The 20,011-nt window shown below is 49.1% G+C and overlaps 1 protein-coding gene across 1 annotated transcript in view; it reads left to right on the forward strand.

Annotated features, from left to right (window-relative positions):
* braf (B-Raf proto-oncogene, serine/threonine kinase) overlaps positions 1-11,417 on the forward strand; it is a gene marked incomplete at its 5' end in the record, with an annotated part of 13,493 nt that extends 2,076 nt beyond the window's left edge. Inside the window, 8 exon segments of the mRNA XM_037695820.1 lie at positions 1,416-1,500; positions 3,921-4,097; positions 4,168-4,214; positions 4,292-4,410; positions 5,858-5,989; positions 7,398-7,532; positions 10,506-10,659; positions 11,366-11,417. Coding sequence (XP_037551748.1) covers positions 1,416-1,500; positions 3,921-4,097; positions 4,168-4,214; positions 4,292-4,410; positions 5,858-5,989; positions 7,398-7,532; positions 10,506-10,659; positions 11,366-11,385 — 869 coding nt within the window.
* Between the last annotated feature and the right edge of the window lie 8,594 nt (positions 11,418-20,011).

Consider the following 20,011-nt stretch of genomic DNA (forward strand, 5'->3'; position numbering starts at 1 on the left):
AAAGGTGGACATTTAAAGGTGGACATCTAAAGGTGGACATCTAAAGGAGGACATAACTATTTCCTGCAGGACCAGTAAAGTTCTGTCTTATCTTTGTCAAGTGAACTTGTCCATCATTAAACGGGGGGGTCTCAGCACTAGGCGGGACGGTTGAAGCTCTGTCTCCATGGTCATAGCTTTTTTAGCTAGCGCGTCTGTGTTGTGTGCCGCTAGCTTAGCGCTACGTCAGTTCTGGCAGTTGTCGGTTGGGGGTGGGGGTGGGGGTGGCGGGGGGTGGTAGGCAGGGCGCTTGGTTGTGTTGACAGGGCGGGGCCCTTCTTGTTTAATGGTAGGGGAAGCAGTGCAACTGGACCTCTGAGACTGCATCTCTGCAGCTTTCAGCTGCTCTGAACTGTGTCCTCCAGCTTTTAACACAGCTGCTGACCTTTGACCTTCCTGCTTGGTTGTTTCCAGACACTGACACTGAAGTCCTGTGGGTTGTCTTTAATTATTGTGATGTTCGCGTTATACTTTTATTCAGATCATTGTTACCTAGTTGGTCTTGCAGTGTCTCCCATAAACAGCTGATCTTGTTACCTTGGAAACCGACTGGGAGGGGCTTGACCTGTTTTATCATTCATTCAGCCTTTATCTCTACAGGTTAGTCTCACTGAGCCTCGGGGACTCATTTACAACGGAGACCTGATTTAACAAAGAGTGATGACAACAACGGACATTCATAAAAGATGCATACGAGTTTAATTTTTTTTTACAAATTAAAATAAAATGGCAACAAAAAGAACAGTTGAAATGAAAAAGCAGTGAAAAACAAACAGCTGGATTATGAGGCGGTGTAGAAAACTAAAAGCAGGAACATGTGTGCGTTGGTTCTTGCAGGAACTCAGGCTGTAGGAGTCCAGCTGGATCCTATAGTTTCATTTTACACAGCAGTGAATGGTGTTTTTAGAGTTCCTAGAGTAGCGCAGTTTGTCGGCACCCAGTTTGTCAACAGCACCCGTGGTGGCCGTTGTTAACCCGGAGCTCGACCGATCTGGTGGTTTCACTTTGATCAACTCACGCTATAGTTTCAGCTAAAGAGTTTTACTTGGATGCCCTTCCTGACACAAGCCTCACATCCCCCGGGCTTGGGCACCGACACGACAGATGCACTGGCTGGTGCTCCCTAGTGACTGGTCTGTGTTACTGGCTACGACGTTATATAGTGCAACTGTGGTTTCCATTTTCTTGATCATACAACAAGTACCTGCTGGTGCTCGCACTGGAAATAAACATGTTCTGAGTGCTAATGTCTGGTTTACTAAACGTGAAATGAAAGTTAAATGTAAATTATCGCGGGGCTTCAGGGTACAGATCCCCCGTGATAAACGAGGGACTACTGTGCGTCAGTGGAGTGATGTGTTGTCGTTCTCCTGCAGGCGATGTGGCTGTGAAGATGCTGAACGTCACCGCCCCCACACCTCAACAGCTTCAAGCCTTCAAGAATGAAGTGGGGGTCCTCAGGTATGCTCTGCGACTTCCTCCTGACTGGAGACGAGATCCCTCTGACGCTTTCCAAGTGTCTGTTTGACAGAACTGAGTAACGGTCATGAAAGTCCTGCTGGGACAGCTGGACTTGAACTCAGGCTCATCATCCGTTCAACATTTATTTACGCAGGTCAATCCCATTGAGCCTCAGGGACTCTAACTGCTGCAAGGTGGAGGAACAGGTGGTGGAGTTAAATCAGAAGGTGCTTCAGCAGAGTTTTAGTTTATAGTTGTGCACATTCGTGCATCCGACTTATTGCATCTTTTTATTTTTCGTTCTTGTCCCCGTCGCAGAAAGGACAGGAAATTGGACTCACCTTGCACCTGTCGGTCCGTGCATGTTAAATTAAATTTAAGTTGTGTATAAACGTGTGGGTGCTGCAAGTAAAGGTTGGACAAGTTCTAAAATAAAAAATGTTCATGGTTAAGTATTTTTACATATATACTATGTACTATATATAATTAAAAAAAAAAAATATATATAAATATAATTTATTTATTTTTTGTAAAACATGACATTTTCTCCTTGAGGTTTATGAATGAATGAAATCGTGTTGAGAACCATTTTTCTGCTGTTTGATGAAATCAAGTGTCATTGAACAGAACCGTGTGTTTGTTCCAGGTTGTTCAGTACGATCAGAATAAACTTTATCATTTCACCGAGATACAACGAGAACATGTCCGTACGGTCGTCTGGACTGAGTGCACGAAGCTGCTGCTGTAAAGCACGGCCTCTTATTCTTTTCAGAATATTGTTTTAGATAGAAAAAGGGACAAAGTCACGAGGAGAGGATGGTGGCATTACAAAAAAGATCTCTTCACACCTCGTCCTACCAGGACACGATTGAAGACATTAAAAACTCTGCCAGCAGCACATGTATGAACATGTTGTGTATTTATGACGAGGCATGAAGCACTAACAGATAGTCCATTGTCCTGATAAGATGATGGTCAGCCGGCACAGTTCTGATAAGCCTTCACAGAAGGGCTGGGGGGGGGGGGGACGAAGCTTTTCCTTAGTTTACACATTTCCCAGGAGAAACTGATAAGTCGCCCTGTTTCGAGGCCAACTGGGGAGAGATTCAGATAAACCACCATTGTTGATTTATTCAGACTAGTTTCCGTCAGCCTCGAGTCTGAACTGGTACTTCCAAGGTCCAAATGTCCAGATTAAGGTGCAATCTGCTGGTCAGTGCTTACGAGCCTCTTCATGCTCGTGTTCCTGCTGACGAGTCCCAAAGCCACAGGTGGCCCACGATTCAAATCACTTCCAACTTACGGTTTCACTCGTAAATCAGCTGATTTTGAGTCCTCCAGCACGAACCAGACCTTCACCTGGACAGCAGCCTGACCAGGTCCAGATTAGCTGCGACGTCTTCTTTGTATGTTGATAAACCAGGAACCAGACTATTCCAAAAACAGGAAACCTGTTATCATAAATCCAATTATATGAAATTCTGGTGTCCTCATTCGATAGCAGAGGTCGACACTTCACCCCCAGAGATTTATCCAGCTGCGTGCGTCTCGTTGGAGCAGATGAGGGTTCTCCAGGACCCCGTCGCTTTGTTGAAAGGATTTTGTAATTTACGTCGAAAGTCCAGTTGGTCAGATCCAAAACGGTTTTCATTTCAGAAAGATGTGTAAAAGTAGGAGCTGCTCCGATACACAGACAGAGAGCAGGAGGAGACCAGGGAGAGGGGAGGAACGCGTCGCCTCGTTAGAGAGCCAGTGAGAAAAAAGAAAGACCTGTATTTGCCTGGACAATTTTCAGAATGAGGGCATTCAGTCCATCAGATTACAGATTAGTGTGGTACCAGTGGTGTTGTTGGTGATTGTGGTCTCAGCTGCCTTCAGAGCATCAACAAACTCCATCCCATCCCATGAGAAAGACTTTATAAGGAGCTCCAGAGTCCAGACTGAGGGCAGGAGGAGACCAGGGAGAGGGGAGGAACTCGTGCGCCTCGTTAGAGAGCCAGTGAGAAAAAAGAAAGCATTGGTGAGTCGTGCGTTTCTACTCGTCTTGTGCAGGTCAACAGAAAGATGAACCGTTCGGGAGGAGAACAGATCCGACTCTCAAAGAACAAACAAGAACTACTAGAGATGGAATGAGGGCGCAAATTAAATGACCTCAAAGTAAAAAACTGATATTTACAAGGTCCAAAAGAAACCTGATAAACAACAACACGGTGTGTTGTTTAAAACCTAAATTAGCTGCTCTTATAGACGCAGAGCTCAGTGTGTGAGGAGAAGTAGTAGCTTCTACTCCAGACATTACGCATCTACACATCGGTGCAAGTAGGATGAGTTGGTATGAAGATGTTCTTGAAGGTAGTAATATAAGCGTGACTACACATGATCTATATGTTCTCACTTCATACGTTTGCTCTCTGGTCCAGGAAAACCCGTCACGTGAACATCCTGCTGTTTATGGGCTACACCACCAAGCCCCAGCTGGCCATCGTCACCCAGTGGTGTGAGGGCTCCAGTCTCTATCACCACCTGCACATCATCGAGACCAAGTTTGAGATGATCAAACTGATCGACATCGCCCGGCAGACGGCTCAGGGCATGGAGTGAGTCTCCCTCCTCCCCACAGAGTCCATCAGAGCCTTCCAGCTGCTAACTGGTTCTGTTTGTCCTCAGTTACCTGCACGCCAAGTCCATCATCCACAGAGATCTGAAGAGCAACAGTATCCTTGGAAAGTCCTAATGTTCTCGCTTGTGTTCACGCTCTGCAGTGGGAGGGCTTTTCCTTCACCCCTCCCAGATATTTTCCTCCATGAGGACCTGACGGTGAAGATCGGGGACTTCGGCCTGGCTACAGTCAAGTCTCGCTGGAGCGGCTCCCACCAGTTCGAGCAGCTGTCCGGCTCCATCCTTTGGATGGTCAGTGTTGGTCGGCAGACCTTCTAAACCTTCTCCACCACCTGTTGCCAAACCTTCCTGAGCTCAGTTTTCATTCCATTAGCTGTACTCAGTTAGTTAGGAAGCGCGTGGACCATGTTCCTGTAGTTCTCCAGCAGACTTCACGACGTTCTTCTCTCGCACACCTCCAACACTGCTGCTCGTTTCCTGCCGTACCCAGAACCTCCGAGCAACAACTCATTGGTACAAACTTCTGTGAGTTGATAGAAATGTCAAAGCGTTTTCAGACGTATTCGGCCTCTACAGTTGAAGATCTCCTGTCTGTCCTGATCTCTGCTGAGATGTTTCTACACCCGACTGGAGTCCAGCCGTGTAAACTGATCGCACCTCTCTGTAGAAGACCTCCGAGCTGACGAGCAGAACAAAACCAAGTTTAAGGTCAGAAGTTCCTGATGTACAGAAACTGTTTGAAGTCCCAGATGTGAGGAAGGCCTCCATAAGTCCCAAATGAGGTTTGGATCAACTCTTCCAAGACTTCGTCTCTTGACCGAGCCATCAAGGGAGAAGGTCTTGGTGAAGGAAACACCAACTCCTGATAACCTGGCTGTGAAACAACTGCACACGCTGATCTGGGCTTCGGTTCCATCAGACCGGACAGTTTGGACTCCATTCCAGCTCCACTCGTCACCTGTCCACCCCCGCCATTAAGCACGGGGGGGCGGCATCATGCTGTGGAGGGTTTATCAGCAGCAGAGACTAAAGACTGGTCGGGGTGGAGGGAAAGGTGAACGGAGCAAAACCTGAGGTCCTGCTGGAAAACCTGCTTCTCAGAGAGACTGAGCTGAAGATTCACCTTCCACCATGACCCGGAACGCAGACGACCCAGGACAGACTCAGGACAGACCCGGGACAGACTCAGGACAGACCCGGGACAGACTTGGGACAGACCCGGGACAGACTCGGGACAGACCCGGGACAGACTCGGGACAGACTCGGGACAGACTCGGGACAGACCCAGGACAGACTCGGGACAGACCCAGGACAGACCCAGGACAGACCCAGGACAGACTCAGGACAAACTCGGGACAGACCCGGGACAGACTCGGGACAGACTCGGGACAGACCCGGGACAGACTCGGGACAGACTCGGGACAGACCCAGGACAGACTCGAGACAGACCCGAGACAGACTCGGGACAGACCCAGGACAGACCCAGGACAGACCCAGGACAGACCCGGGACAGACTCGGGACAGACCCGGGACAGACTCAGGACAGACCCAGGACAAACTCGGGACAGACCCGGAACAGACTCGGGACAGTCATGCTGGGATGCTGAGCTTCATGAGCAGCAGCAGCATCAGGCTGCTCCATGACAACCAGAAGGTCCAGATGGTTTCTAAACCTGTTGTCCACCATGAGAACATGAACAATGACATCATCATAAAACTGTGACTGTGTCCTCACCAGGCTCCAGAAGTGATCCGGTTGCAGGACAAGAACCCCTACAGCTTCCAGTCCGATGTCTACGCCTTCGGGATCGTTCTGTATGAGCTGATGTCAGGAGCGCTGCCCTACTCCAACATCAACAACAGAGACCAGGTGAGACCTGAGGACAGCAGGTGTCCACACCAGGACAGCAGGTGTCCACATGAGGACAGCTGGTGTCCACACGAGGACAGCTGGTGTCCACACGAAGACAGCTGGTGTCCACATGAGGACAGGAGGTGTCCACGTGAGGACAGGAGGTGTCCACGTATGGGTCAGCAGGTGTCCACACCAGGACAGCAGGTGTCTACGTGAGGACAGCAGGTGTCCACACGAGGACAGCAGGTGTCCACGTATGGGTCAGCAGATGTCCACACCAGGACAGCAGGTGTCTACGTGAGGACAGCAGGTGTCCACACGAGGACAGCAGGTGTCCACATATGGGACATAAGGTGTCTATGAGGACATGTCCATTCTTCTGAGCTGGGTGCAGCTGTCCCGTACGTCCCGGTCTCTAAGCTGCTGCTGATTTATGGAATTTTATTAATTGAGTAATTTTTTTGACGGGCTAACGAGCTTCCTGCCGCCACAAACATTTAGCTCCGTCACACCCGGGCGCCCACCCCTTTTCCATTCGTAACGGTTCATAGAACTGGTCCCTTTTTTCAGAACCCTTTCCTCTGGGGTTCCAAGCGGTCCGAACCGGCACCAAAACGTGACGTCGTTCAACCTTTAACCCTACAGGTTAGTCCCACCGAGCCTGGAGGACTCGTTTACAGAGAGACCTTGTTCAACAGAGAGTGAAGACAACAGTGGACAATCAGAAAAGAGGTGTACAGACACTTTAGGTACAGAAAATGTTCATGGGCTAAAATACAGTTTTGGTAGTGCATGAAAAAACAAAGGGCCACTTTCAGAGCCTGGTGAAGCAACGTGTGGCTCACTGGTGGCTTCCTTGCAACCACAACGTCACCCAGTTTGATTCACCAGTTTTCATCAGCCTCAGCTGAAGGAGATGGAAGAGGAGCTGATCTCCTGCGCTTTGGATCATGTTGAAATGTTTTGTAGCAGATTAGAAATGTCACAGTCACCATAAAAACAAGAACGCTCCACAGTCTGATGCCGGAACATGACCCGTCTCTTGTTCTGGTGCCCTCGTGTGTAATAACGGTCACTGTTGTCTGATCGTTCTCGTTGGAGCTGCGTATTCTTTGACTTGTGGCAGAGCTGCCACGACTTTTACAACATGGTTTGTATCACCATGCACGCACCGTCGGAAGCTGTCCCATCCTTTGACCCAGTTCAGTGGACTTCATGAAGACATCCTCAAGACTCACAACATCCATTTTGTCATGAATCCCCACCCCCGCCGCCATGTCCTGAAAGCCACATGTCTTCAGCCTTAGACGTCCAGTTATTTTTTGTTTCTTAACTTTTTTTTTCCAGTGTTAAAACTTAGTTCTAATATCTGATCATTTTGAAGCACTTATTGTTTGTATTGGTGTGTTTCCTGTTCCCTCAGATCATTTTTATGGTAGGTCGGGGTTACCTGTCTCCTGACTTGAGCAAGGTGCGCAGCAACTGTCCAAAGGCCATGAAGAGGTTGATGGCGGACTGTCTGAAGAAGAAGCGAGAAGAGCGACCGCTCTTCCCCCAGGTGAGACGTAAATGCTGAAACAGAATGAAGAAATCAAAACGAGCTCCACCTCAGACCCTGCAGGGGTGCCCACACTTTTTCAGCATGCGAGCTACTTTTAAAATGACCAAGTCAAAGTGAGAGGCATACACCGCTTGTATAGGGACCAAACAGCCCGCAACAACGGGCCCCCATTCCCATACAGAGCACCCCTCACAGTGTACCCCGAGGAACATGGTCAAATGCCTTCTCCAAGTCCTCTAAACACATGTAGACTGGATGGACAAACTCTCATGACCCCTCAAGGACCCTAGTGAGGGTAAAGAGCAGGTCCAGTGTTCCACAGCCAGGACAGAACCCGCATTGTTCCTCCTGGATCTGAGGTTTGACCAATGATTGGACTCACTTCTCCAGTACCCCTGAATAGACCTTACAGGGAATCTAAGGAGAGTGATGCCCCTATCATTGGAGCACACCCTCTGGTCCCCCTTTTTGATGAGGGGAACCACCACCCCAGTCTGCCAATCCAGCGGCACTGCCCCCAATGTCCATGCGACGTTTCAAAGGCATGTCAACCAAGACAGCCCCACAACATCCAGAGCCTTAAGGAAATCAGGTGAATCTCATCCACCCCTGGAGCTCTGCCTCCTCAAAGCTTTTTAACTACCTCAGCGACCTCAGCCACAGTTATGGACGGTTCAACCCCAAAGTCCCCTGGCTCGGCTTCCTCCATGGAAGACGTGCTGGTGGGATTGAGAAGGTCCAAGAAGTATTCCTTCCACCTCCCGATGACATCACTGGTTGAGGTCAACATCACCCCACCTTCACTGAACACAGTGTTAGTAAAGAGCTGCTTTTCCCTCCTCAGTCGCCTGATGGTTTGCCAGAATTTCCTCAAAGCTGATTGAGAGTCTCTATCCAAGGTCTCACTGAACTCCTCCCACATCCGAGGTTCTGCCTCAGCAAGAACCAAGGCTGTGGACCGCTTAGACCTCCAGTACTCCTCAACTGCCTCCTGAGTCCCACTGGGCAACAAAGCCCGACAGGACTCCTTCTTCAGCTTGACATCCTCCCTAACCCGGGGTGTCCACCATTGAGTTCAAGGATGGCCACCATGAGAAGCACCGACATCCTTGCGGCCACAGCTCAAGGCAGCTACCTTGACAAGTGAGGCGCTGAACATGGCCCACTCAGACTCAATGTCCCTCACCTCAGCTGGGATGTGGTTAAAGCTCTCCCTGAGGTGTGAGTTGAAGATTTCACTGATGGGTTCTTCTGCCAGGCGTTCCCAGCAAACCCTCACTACACGTTTGGGTCTACCGGGTCTGTCCAGCATCTTCCCCCACCATCTGATCAGGTGGTGATCAGCTGACGGCTCAGCTCCTCTCTTCAACCGAGAGCCCAAAACAAACAGCCGCTAATCAGATGACACGACTACAAAGTCAATCATCGATCTATGACCTAGGGCGTCCTGGTGCCAAGTGCACTTATTCAATTCAGTTTATTTATAAAGCGCCAAATCACAACAAAGTTGTCTCTGGGCACTTTACAGGAACATTCACATACATACACCCTGGACACCCTTATGTTCAAACATGGTGTTCGTGATGGACAAACTATGACTAGCACAAAAGTCCAACAACAGAACACCACTTGGGTTCAGATCAGAGGCCGTTCCTCCCAGTCACGCCCCTCCAGGTCACACTGTCATTACCCACATGGGCATTGAAGTCCCCCAGCAGAATAAAGGAGTCCCCAGCTGGTGCACCTTCCAGCACCCCCGTCAAGGACTTCAAGAAGGCTGGATACTCTGAACTGCCTTTTGGCACATAGGCACAAACAACAGTCAGAGCCCGTCCCCCCACCCGAAGACACAGGGAAACTACCCTCCCATCTGCCGGGGAAAACTCCAACACACAGGCACCAAGTCGGGAGGGCTACAAGTAGACCTACACCAGCTCGACGCCTCTCACCATGGGCAACTCCAGAGTGGAATAAGGTCCAGTCCCTCTCAAGGAGATCAGTTCCAGAGCTCATGCTTTGTGTCCAGGTGAGCCCAACTAGATCTAGGCGGTACCTCTCAACCTCACGCACAAGCTCAGGCTCCTTCCCCACCAGAGAGGTCACTCCATGTCCCAAGAGTAGCTTTGGTAAGCCAGGGTCAGAGCACCAAGGCCCCCGCCTTCAGCCACTGCCCATGAATTCATGCACCCGACTCATGGTCCTTCCTGCAGGTGGTGGGTCCACAGGAAGGCAAACCCATGTCACTCATTCGGGCTGAGCCTGACCGGGCCCCATGGGTAGAGACCCGGTCACCAGGCGCTCGCCAACGAGTCCATCCCACAGGCTTGGCTCCAAGGTGGGGCCCCGGTAACACATGTCCAGGTCAGGGACACTGAGCTACTGGTTTGTTTCTGTCCATAGAGTCTTCTGAATCGCTCTTTGTCTGGCCTGTCACCTAGAAACAATCTGTCTTGGGAGACCCTACCAGGGGGCCATCGCCCCGACAGCAGAGCTCCTAGGATCAGTCAGGAGCACCAACTCCACCACGATAAGGTGGAGATTCAAGGACAAGAACTGATGGATGGATGAACAGATAAATGGTTGGATCAGTATGACATGTTGGTTTTCTACACCGCCCTACAACCTAGCTGTTCATTGTTACTTTCCTTTTAAATGTCATTTTATTTTCACTTGTTAAAAAAAGTAATTTGTACGTATCTTTTATGATTGTTGTTGTCCACTGTTGTCGTCACTCTTTGTTAAATAAATCAGGTCTCTGTTGTAGAAGAGTCCCTGAGGCTCAGTGGGACTAACATGTAGAAATAAAGGTTGAATGATAGTTATGTGTGATTTGGACAGATTTTGTTACTAGATGTCCTCAGAGGATCTCTAGTGAGGAGCAGCAGCTGAACGGGAGCAGGTTCTTCGTGCTGATGGTTTGATTGGGACAGTGCGGTCACAAACTGACCCCAGGGCCTTTTGTGTTTTCAGATCCTGGCATCCATTGAGCTGCTGGCTCGCTCGTTACCCAAAATTCACCGCAGCGCCTCAGAGCCGTCGTTAAACCGCGCCGGCTTTCAGACAGAGGACTTCAGCCTGTACGCCTGCGCCTCTCCTAAAACCCCTATCCAGGCCGGAGGCTACGGTAAGTTCAGGAAGACCTGCAGGGACAGGACTGTTACTGCAGAGCCAGATGGTTCATGCTGCCACAAACTCTTGAATCTGTACAGATGTTCTGCTGGATCACATCAAACCTTTTAACTCGCAGAGAAGAACCAGGCAGGAGGAATGAGATCATCAGAGGTGCAACAGCTGGGAGATGAAGTTGGAGGACACAGTGAGATGGAGGGACATGTCCAGAGGAGGCACAGTGGTTTGGACATGTCCAGAGGAGGGACAGTGGTTTGGACATGTCCAGAGGAGGGACAGTGGGTATATCGGTAGAAGGATGTTAGAAATGCAGCTGCCTGGAAAAAGACAAAGAGGAGACATATGGATGCAGTTAGAGAGGACATGAAGGTAGTTGGAGTGAGGACAGAGTGAGGACAGAGGACAGAGTGAGGACACAGAGGACAGAGTGAGGACACAGAGGACAGAGTGAGGTGGAAGCAGCAGGTCAGTGATACACGTTAGTTCCTCAACGATCGTTGACTCTGTCCTTCACAGGAAGTGACGTTTGTCTCGTCAGTCTTTGTCTCTTTGCTTCTCGAAGGGTTTGAAGGTTTTTGTTTTTGTTTCCTGTTGTGACCGTCGAGCTGATGGATGTGTCTGTGTCCCCCCTTGTGTCCAGGACCAGGGACAGTCCTGACTCGTCCTCCAGTTGACTCACTGTCTTTGTTCTTGTCTTTCAGGAGAGTTTTCCTTCAAGTAACGGCAGCCGTTCTCAGCGGTCCGTCCCTCGTCACCTCAGACATGTCTCCTCGGTGGACTCATTCATTGCTGGTTTTAAAAAGAGCTCGCCTGAAAGAATGTTGTTTTTTGTTGTTGGTCCCTGGAGAAGGCGCCGGTGCTGGAATCCATCCTGCAGGACAGCCTGGATCAGGAACAGGCCCAGATGACACCAGAACCACCAACCCAAGGAGAACGGGACGTAAGGACGTCTGCACAACATAAAACTGAGTTCTGGAGAAGAACTCGTCTGCTGAAGGAAAGATGAAGGTCCAAGCAGAGGCTCGGTTCTGAACCGGGCCGTTCAGCTGCACTTTGAGCCACGGCAGACCCGGTCCTGTCCGTCATCCGTCTGAGATGAGCTGCTGGTGTTTTATTTTCATGTTTGTTTCACTGGTTGTTCTGGTCCAGGTCTGTTCAGAGACTAAGACCTCATGAGGTTTTCCTTCAACTCAGTGACAAGTCACAGTCAAAGCTCTCGGCCCAGCAGGGCTGGGGGACCAGCGTTTTGAGCCCTGGTGATCACAGGCCGTCGGCGAAACGACGTTCGCCCGGCGAACGGCGGTTGTGGTGAAGTCTGTTCAACGACGTCCTCCTGTCCCGCCCATCAGTCCTGACCCACTCAGAATAATGGAACCAAACTTCAGACATCATGACTAGACACTTTCATCACCCCAGCACCAAGGTCGCATCCAAGGTCTCTGCTTGTCTGGACTCAAACTTCTGGTTCTGCCCCACACTCGGAATCAAAAGGGTTGAAACCCACCTGTGCAGGTACTTTGGCTGCTGGACTGAAGGTTTCCTGTTTCTGCAGGAGACCAGGTCTTCACCGTCCACCAAACAAACCTGAAGCTCCACAGCTCTCTGTCTGCAGGTGCTGGAAGCCATGACAAGAAGGTGGACCAGGGTTTCCACGCTGTCCTCGCAGCTTCTTTGAGCTTCCAAGAGCTTCTGTTCTTACATGGTGGGTGGGCCAGGGTGGGGGCTGTGGACGATGTCCTGGTGGACTGGACCTGCTGAATGGACCAGAACACGTGTCTTCATGAAGCTCATTCAGTGTCTGTGTTGAAGGTTCCTGCGGGCAGGCCTGCAGACGCTGACTGTGGCGTCTTGTTGTTCATCTGTGAACTTTGTGCACTTTGTTGAGAAGGATCAAAGCTTTTGAACTGAAGGAGGTGTTGGTGGTGCAGAAGACGTTGTAGAACAGGACTCGTGTGCTGGAGCCAGACTGCAGCAAGTGAAACCAGCATCACTCTGGACTGGACCAGTCCTCCCATCATTCCTCACAGACCACCTTCACAGCATCTTGGTCCAGTTTGTTGTGGCTGCTGCTCTACAGGCTCCTCTGGATCTGGTGACATCAGAGGTTCTACTGGTCCATAGAGAGGGACCAGTTGACCAAAACCACTGGTGGTGACACAAAGGATCAGGATCCAGTTTTCTGACTGGGTGCTGAGTCAGCACCATGGGACGTTCAGGGCCTCCCTGGTTCTTTATGTTTAAATCTTCTGCAGCCGACCAAAGGCTCGTTTCCACAGGTCCTCGTGGAGCAGCATCTCCTGTGGGTGCGTTGGAGAAGCGCCCGTAGAAAACTGCTCGTCACTATCAGGCGTATCATTCACTAAAAATGTTACATTCATCAAATTTTCAAACATTTTTCAAACGTTCAAAACTACCGCCCGTTCCTCACCGCCACTGATGAAAGATCCACGGTTTCACTGTAGGAGTTTTGGACCCTCCATCTGGTGATGAAGTGCCGAGCTATGCTCCCAACGTGCCCTGAAGACCCACCTACACATCTGGCTGATTAGTTGGGTCTGAGCAGAACGGACCTGCAGCATCTGCATTCGACTGATGAACCTTTATCTGTGCAGGTTTTGAGTCTGATGAAGCCGGGGTGGAACTATCTGCACACAGAAGCTGTGAGGACATGGACCTCCTCACTGAGCCCTCAGAAGTCCAGCACCCTGACCCTTGATGTTTGTGACCCTACAGTAACTTCAGACTGATGTTCCATGTTGTGGTGGAGAGGGAGCTGACATGTTCAGAGCCTGCTGGTAGTAAGGAGTTGGACTCCACCAGGGCTGCTCGTTGTCACTGATTCTGTTCAGAACTTTCATGGACAGAATGTCTCAATGCAGCCAGGGGGTGAAGGGAGTCCGGTTCAGTGGTCTCAGTATGTTCTTTGCAGATGATGTGGTCCTGTTGGCATCATCGTGCCGTGATCTTCAGCTCTCACTGGAGCGGTTCACAGCACAGTGTGAAGCAGCTGGGATTAGAATCTGCAGTATTGTGGACTCTGTACCGGTCCATTGTGGTGAAGGAGTTGAGCTGTAAGACAAAGCTCTCTGTTTACTGGTCAGTCTACGTTCCTCCCCTCACCTCTGGTCATGAACTTTGGTAGAGACTGAAAGAATGAGATCGTGGATCCAGGAGGTTAAATGAGTTTCCTCTGCAGAGCTGGACTCTCCCTCAGAGACAGGGGGAGAAGTTCAGTTATCAGGAGAGACTCAGAGGAGAACCACTGCTCCTCCACATCAAGAGGAGCCAGATGAGGTGGTTCATCTGGTAAAGATGCTCCCTGGGCGCCTCCCTAGGGAGGTGCTTCAGGCATGTCCAACTGGGAGGAGACTCCGGGGAAGACCCAGGACTCTGGAGAGACCATGTCTCTGTTGGTCTGGGAACACCTTGGAGTCCTCCCAGAAGAGCTGGAAGAGGCTGTGGAGAGAGATGTCTGGACCTGCCTGCTCAAGATGCTGCCCCCGAGACCTGAGTCCAGAACAAGATGATGGATGGATGTTCCATGTTGACCTTGGAACTTTGTAATTTTCTGTTTAAAGATGGCGGCAGTTCTCTGTCATCGTCCTTTTCCTGCCCTGCATGCTTCTGTACATGTGGACAATGAAGAAGATGAAGAACGTGTTAAATGATCCCATATGAGACCTGAAGGTTCAAACAGATCTCCAGGTTTCAGGGTCCTCCAGACCTCGCCCATTCTGCTCCACAGCCAGTTGGATCATCTCGTCTTCAGCTCATGGAGGAACCTGAGAAAGCTTTTTGCAGTTTCTGTGTTTGTGCACAGAGGTCTGGACCTCTGTTCCACCTTGATGCTTCTTCTTCTGAAGCTCTCCTCTCTGCCTGCACCTTAAACCCAACAATTCATTCAACTGAGAACTATCAACTTTATGAAGGTTTGTTTTTCACCTGTAAATAGTTGTAGAAAGAAAATCCTGTCTGGTTGCTCTGAGGCATGGAGAACACAACGCATTTCAAAATGAGCAAATGAGGCGAAGACATTTTGATGAAGTGGTTTAGTGTAAAAATATTTATGGCTGTACAAAAAGGAGAAAGCTTAATGTATTTGTTGTGAATATGAGAAACTGATCTATTAAAGAAGTGCATGGAAAGTGCGCCGTGCTCTGTTCTTGTTTGTGACAAACGTCCAGCACACGGTGTGAGGGTATGTATGCAGATTCCTTGGGCTTTTATTTTGAAGGACCCTGTTCAACCGAAAGGAAGTAGTTCCTGTTAAGAGTAGCTCTTTGGTAGAATGTTCTGAAGTATGAAAAAAGATGAGTAAATGCACTGCCTGGCCACACAAGAGAAGAGGTCACTCACTAATATGTCGTTGGACCTCCTTTATCTTTGATACCATCATGCACTGTGACATGTTTCGATAAGCTTCTGCAACGTCACAACATCTGTTTCCATCCAGCGCTGCATTAATTCTTCACCAAGATCTTGCACTGAGGGCAGCACGGTGGTGCACCTTTACTTCTGTAGGTAAACAAATGTTTTAAAACCTGTTAAAATACACCAGAACGCAGGAAATAGCAGCTGCTTCATTCACAAAGTTATGGGGGAGGACCCACAGACCTCGCACCAATATGTCCCCCCACAATAATTCTAATGCTAATACAATGTGGTGTTCAAGCCAAGAGCCATTGTCAACACTGGGGGGGGCCTAAGGCCCCTAAAAAGAGCTTCTAGAATCACCCCTGGTGTGAAGAAATGAACCGAGAAAAATCAACTCTACAATTTAACACAACAACATAATTGTACACATCATATCTTAAATCTAAAACCAAAAGTTATTATAATATATATGCAACCAGTCTTTCATATAAAAACGGGGACATTTTTACCGGAGAATGCTTTCACTAAGGAGTTTGTTGTAGTGGCATGGTTACAGCCGACAGTAACTATTTACTCAGTAAAGTGATGGTTATTCATGTTTTCCTCCATTCCAGTGTCCAGCAGGACGTCACAATATAAAAATAGGGATATTTTTACCGGAGAATGCGTGCACTTTAACCAGGAAGAGTTCGGTTGTTTTTAACATTACAAACAGCGACGGATAAAGAAGATTTTAACCTAAAAACCCACATAACAAAGCAGAGCATCATTTTTAAATTTAAAGGGACAAGGTGGAGAAAAATGTGCTGAAAATTACAAAATAGCTGCGCCCGTTTTTTTTTTTGTTTGTTTCATTTTTATTTTTAGTTATTGGTCGGTTCCCGCTCCTGTCTGCTCCCGTTAGCTTTCAGTCCGGTCACGTCCCGGTCACGTGAGTTATAATGAGGTTGACTCCGGTCCCGCCGGAATCCGGCCGGAATCACGTGACCCGCGGTACTCCCGAAAAAATGTCATCCTCTGATGGGAATTCCTGCCTGACCTCATCTGTTAGTCGGTCCATCACCAGAGCAAACAAGAAGGGGCTCAGAGCTGATCCTTGATGCACTCCCACCTCCACCTTGAAGCTATCTGTCACTCCTACAGCACATCTCACCACTGTCCTCTTGTCCTCATACTTGTCCTGCTGTCCTCATACCTGTCCTTATTAACCTTTTATTTAACCAGGCAAATCCCACTGAGATCACAGATCTCTTTTACAGGGCGGCCTGGACCTGAAGCAGACTAACGTGCATGTTTTTGATCTGTGGGAGGAACCTGGAGAAAACACACGCAAGCATGAGAAGAACATGCAAACTCCATACACAAAGACCCCATGTCCAACTGGGGATTGAACCCAGGACCCTCTTGCTTTGAGGCAACAGTGCTAACCACTGATCCACCGTGCTGCCAACATGTCCAGACTGTACCAGTCTAACATGTCCTGGTGTCCTCCTGTCACGTCTTTCTCTGGATTCTGACAATAATAATAATAATGTATTCAATTTGTACTGCACTTTACATTTTACAATCTCAAAGTGCGACAATATAAAATATCTAAAGAATAAAATGTGGACTAAAAGTTAAAAGCTAAAAAAAAACAAATAAATAAAAACTGCAGGATTAAAATAGTTTTAAACTATAAAATCTTTTAAATAATCTTTTAAACCACCTCTCTGTTCTTCTCCATCATCCTCCTCAAATCAGAGATGGATCTGTGGAGCTCCTCTGCATGAAACCATCCCGCTGCTCACAGACGTTCACCTCTCGTCAAGTCCAGCTTCCACAACACTCTCCAGATCGTCTTTGTGTGACTCATCAACTTAATTCCCCTGAAGTTGCTACAACGCTGTCTCTGGTGTGTCAAATAATAGTTTTCACATCGTTAGGGCAGCTGACTAGGGCCCAGAAAGTTGCAGGTTCAACTCCTGACCATGCCTACATGTTGTGGTGTTCTTGAGCAAGACGCCTAATCCCTAACTGCTCCCCGGTGGAGATACATCCATGTGGAGCCAGGGCAGCTATGTATGCGCCTGGGGAGTAGGTAGGGACTAGGTGTTTCACTCAAGCACACAACATGTGGGCAGGGTAGGGCGTTAAACCTACAACTTTCTGCTCCCAAATCAGCCGCCCTACCTCTTCACCATCTCAGTTCCTAAAAGATTCTTCCAGGGAGGATCTTGTGGTTGTTTCCAGTCCAGACTGGACGACGTTCTGCACTCAGCTCCTCCATGTGAGCTCCTCACATCAACCCAGAACAGATGTTCATCAGCTGTTCCTGAACTGACCAAAAGCTGTGATAAGAACTGGATAAGTGCAACTAGAGACAACTAGTGGAATATCAATCTGTTAAAAGCTGTAATTGTTACCTCTTACACTGTTTATACGTTTGTTTTATATTAGACTGGTTGTACTTTATTCAGTAATTCCTGCCTTCACCTGGTGCAGGGTAAAAGCTGGTGTCCTTGGTTCATCAGAGGAAGACCTGGGCCTGACTCGGATGCTATGTTCTCATAAATGCTCAGAGGGAGTCTCTGCCTCAGAAATCAACATTTGTTCAGAGATGTCTTCCTTGTGTCATGCCAGTGATCCTCCCTGTTCACTGCTCAGGGTGGGATTGATCCTGTCTTCAGTCCGGGCTGAGCTGGCCCAGGAGCTCCACATCTAGAGGATGGACGGAGCACAATGGGCTTCTCTTTAAGCTGTTTCTCTCTTTCTCCACTCGCTGTCTATTTATCATCCTGACAGCTGCTGAAAAAGGTGAAAAGGGGAAGCACTTCGATTCCTAATCTAATTAACGGGGGTCAGTCAGGATGAAAGTTTCTCTCTGCTCTGGACTTTCTCTGCAGATCTCCGATGATAAGGATGAGTAATGAGCTGTAAGGTTAACAGGCACAGTGAAACTCCTGAAATTCTTTCTCCTGATCCTGCACACCGCACCCCCCTGCATGACACAAAACTTGCTTTGTAAGCAAGTTGAAAGAACGTTCCTGGTTAAAAAATAGATTCCTTGAAGGAAATCATTTCACTTTCCACCTTTACCCTCAGACTTTTATGTGTAGTTGTTGTATATACGTTGAAAATGACGAGGTGTTTGTAGAGTGGTGGCTCTACATGGATCAAACATCAGTTACTGGTGAAAATCACACTGAGTCTCTGGATGACAGCAAAATGTTGAGGTGTATTGAAGAGCATGTTACAGGTTCCCCGTGGACTATGATGTTTGCAGATGACATTGTGATCTGTGGTGAGAACAGGGAACAGGTGGAAGAGAACTTGGAGAGGTGGAGGTATGCACCTGAAAGAAGAGGAATGAAAGTCAGCCGTAAGACAGAGTCCATGTGTGTGAATGAGAGGGAGGAGGTGGAACAGTGAGGCTACAAGGAGCAGAGGTCACAAAGTCAAAGGAGACCACTTCCACCACAGATCCTCCTATGTTGGGGTGGGGGGTGGGGGGGTGTAGGTGTGCTTGTTCCTTCTGAAGTCCACGACCATCTCCTTTGTCTTCTTCACATTGATGTGAAGGTTGTTCTCTTTGCACCAGCTCTCCAGGTGTTCCTCCTCCTGCCTGTAGCTGGACTCATCATTGTTTGTGATGCATCCCACCACCGCTGTATCATCTGCAAACTTTACAATGTGACAGCCTGGATGGGTAACTGCACAATCATACGTGAGCAGAGTAAACAGGAGGGGGCTCAACACACATCCCTGAGGAGAGCCAGTGCTGAGGGTTATGGTGGAGGAGGAGAAGTTGTGGATCCTCAGACTGTCACGCTCAGCGGCCCCCGCTGCCCCCCCATCTGCCTAAGCCTCTGCTCCTCATATCACAGCCCCTGTTTTAAGATCATTCACGTTTTTTCCTGCCTCAGTTTCTGTTTATTTCATCCTGTTTGGTCCTGCACTGCCTATCACCCATTTTCTGCTCCTGTCACTCTCTCTCAGCAATCTGCACTCATCTGCTGCACCCTGTCTCTGCAATCACCACTCACCTGCCACACCTGTTCAGCTCACTACTTAAGCTCCACTCTCACTCTCCTCAGTGCCAGATTATTGAAAGCCTCACAGCCAGTAAATTATCCAGCATTCGTTCATTCCTAGTTTCTTCGTTTTTGACCACAGCTTCCCTCTTGACTCCTTGCTTTGACTTTGCCCCTGTCTGGATACCACGCTCTCGGCCTACATGGTACAACCTCGCTCTCCTCTTCGACCACGACTACGGATCATCCTTTTGCCTGTTCACACAGCTCCTGGCTCTCGACCCCTGCTACGTCCCTGGATTCTGTTTCCTGCCCAGCCCTCCAACGTTCTCTGTCTCAGCTCTGCTCCTGCCACAGAAGGTTAGTGATGTGCACACCACCTCTCTCAGCTCCCAGAACCTTTTTGCAGTCACTAACCTGTCTGTCTTCATAGATTGGACCAGAACCGAGGCTCAGATCCTCCCCAGACGAACGCCTATAATAAATAAAACCTTTTATTTTAATATTGTCCTGAGTCAGGTGTTGTGCTGATCCATACAGACTCGTTACAGAATAATCTGGCCAAATTATGGATCCAGCACAGACTCAGAGGTGGCGTTCTGGTAAATTGGAGGTTCAATTTACAGGCACCCGCCTGACAATAAAGCCGGGCGGTTTCCCTCAGGATCAGCCTGTCTTGTCGGGTGAGGCGGACAAGAGAGAAGCCCAGCGTTGGGCTCTCCGCCTCATGAACAGGCCCAAGTTCCCGTTCCCCTTTTGTGATCAGGAGGACGAGTCGGACGAAGACGAGGATTTGTGGTTTCCTCCCTGCCAGGTCCCTCGCCCTCAGAAGAGCCGTAGGCGCACAATGTACCGGTTCTCCCGAGGTCCTACCCCTCCGCCTTCAGAGCCCTTGCCCCAAACGTTTCCAGCTGTCCCACAGAGTCCGAGACCAGCTGCCGTGGTCCCACAGAGTCCGAG

The sequence above is a fragment of the Nematolebias whitei genome, chromosome 22 (assembly GCF_014905685.2).
Source record: "Nematolebias whitei isolate Nwh7 chromosome 22, NemWhi1, whole genome shotgun sequence".
Taxonomy (NCBI): domain Eukaryota; kingdom Metazoa; phylum Chordata; class Actinopteri; order Cyprinodontiformes; family Rivulidae; genus Nematolebias; species Nematolebias whitei.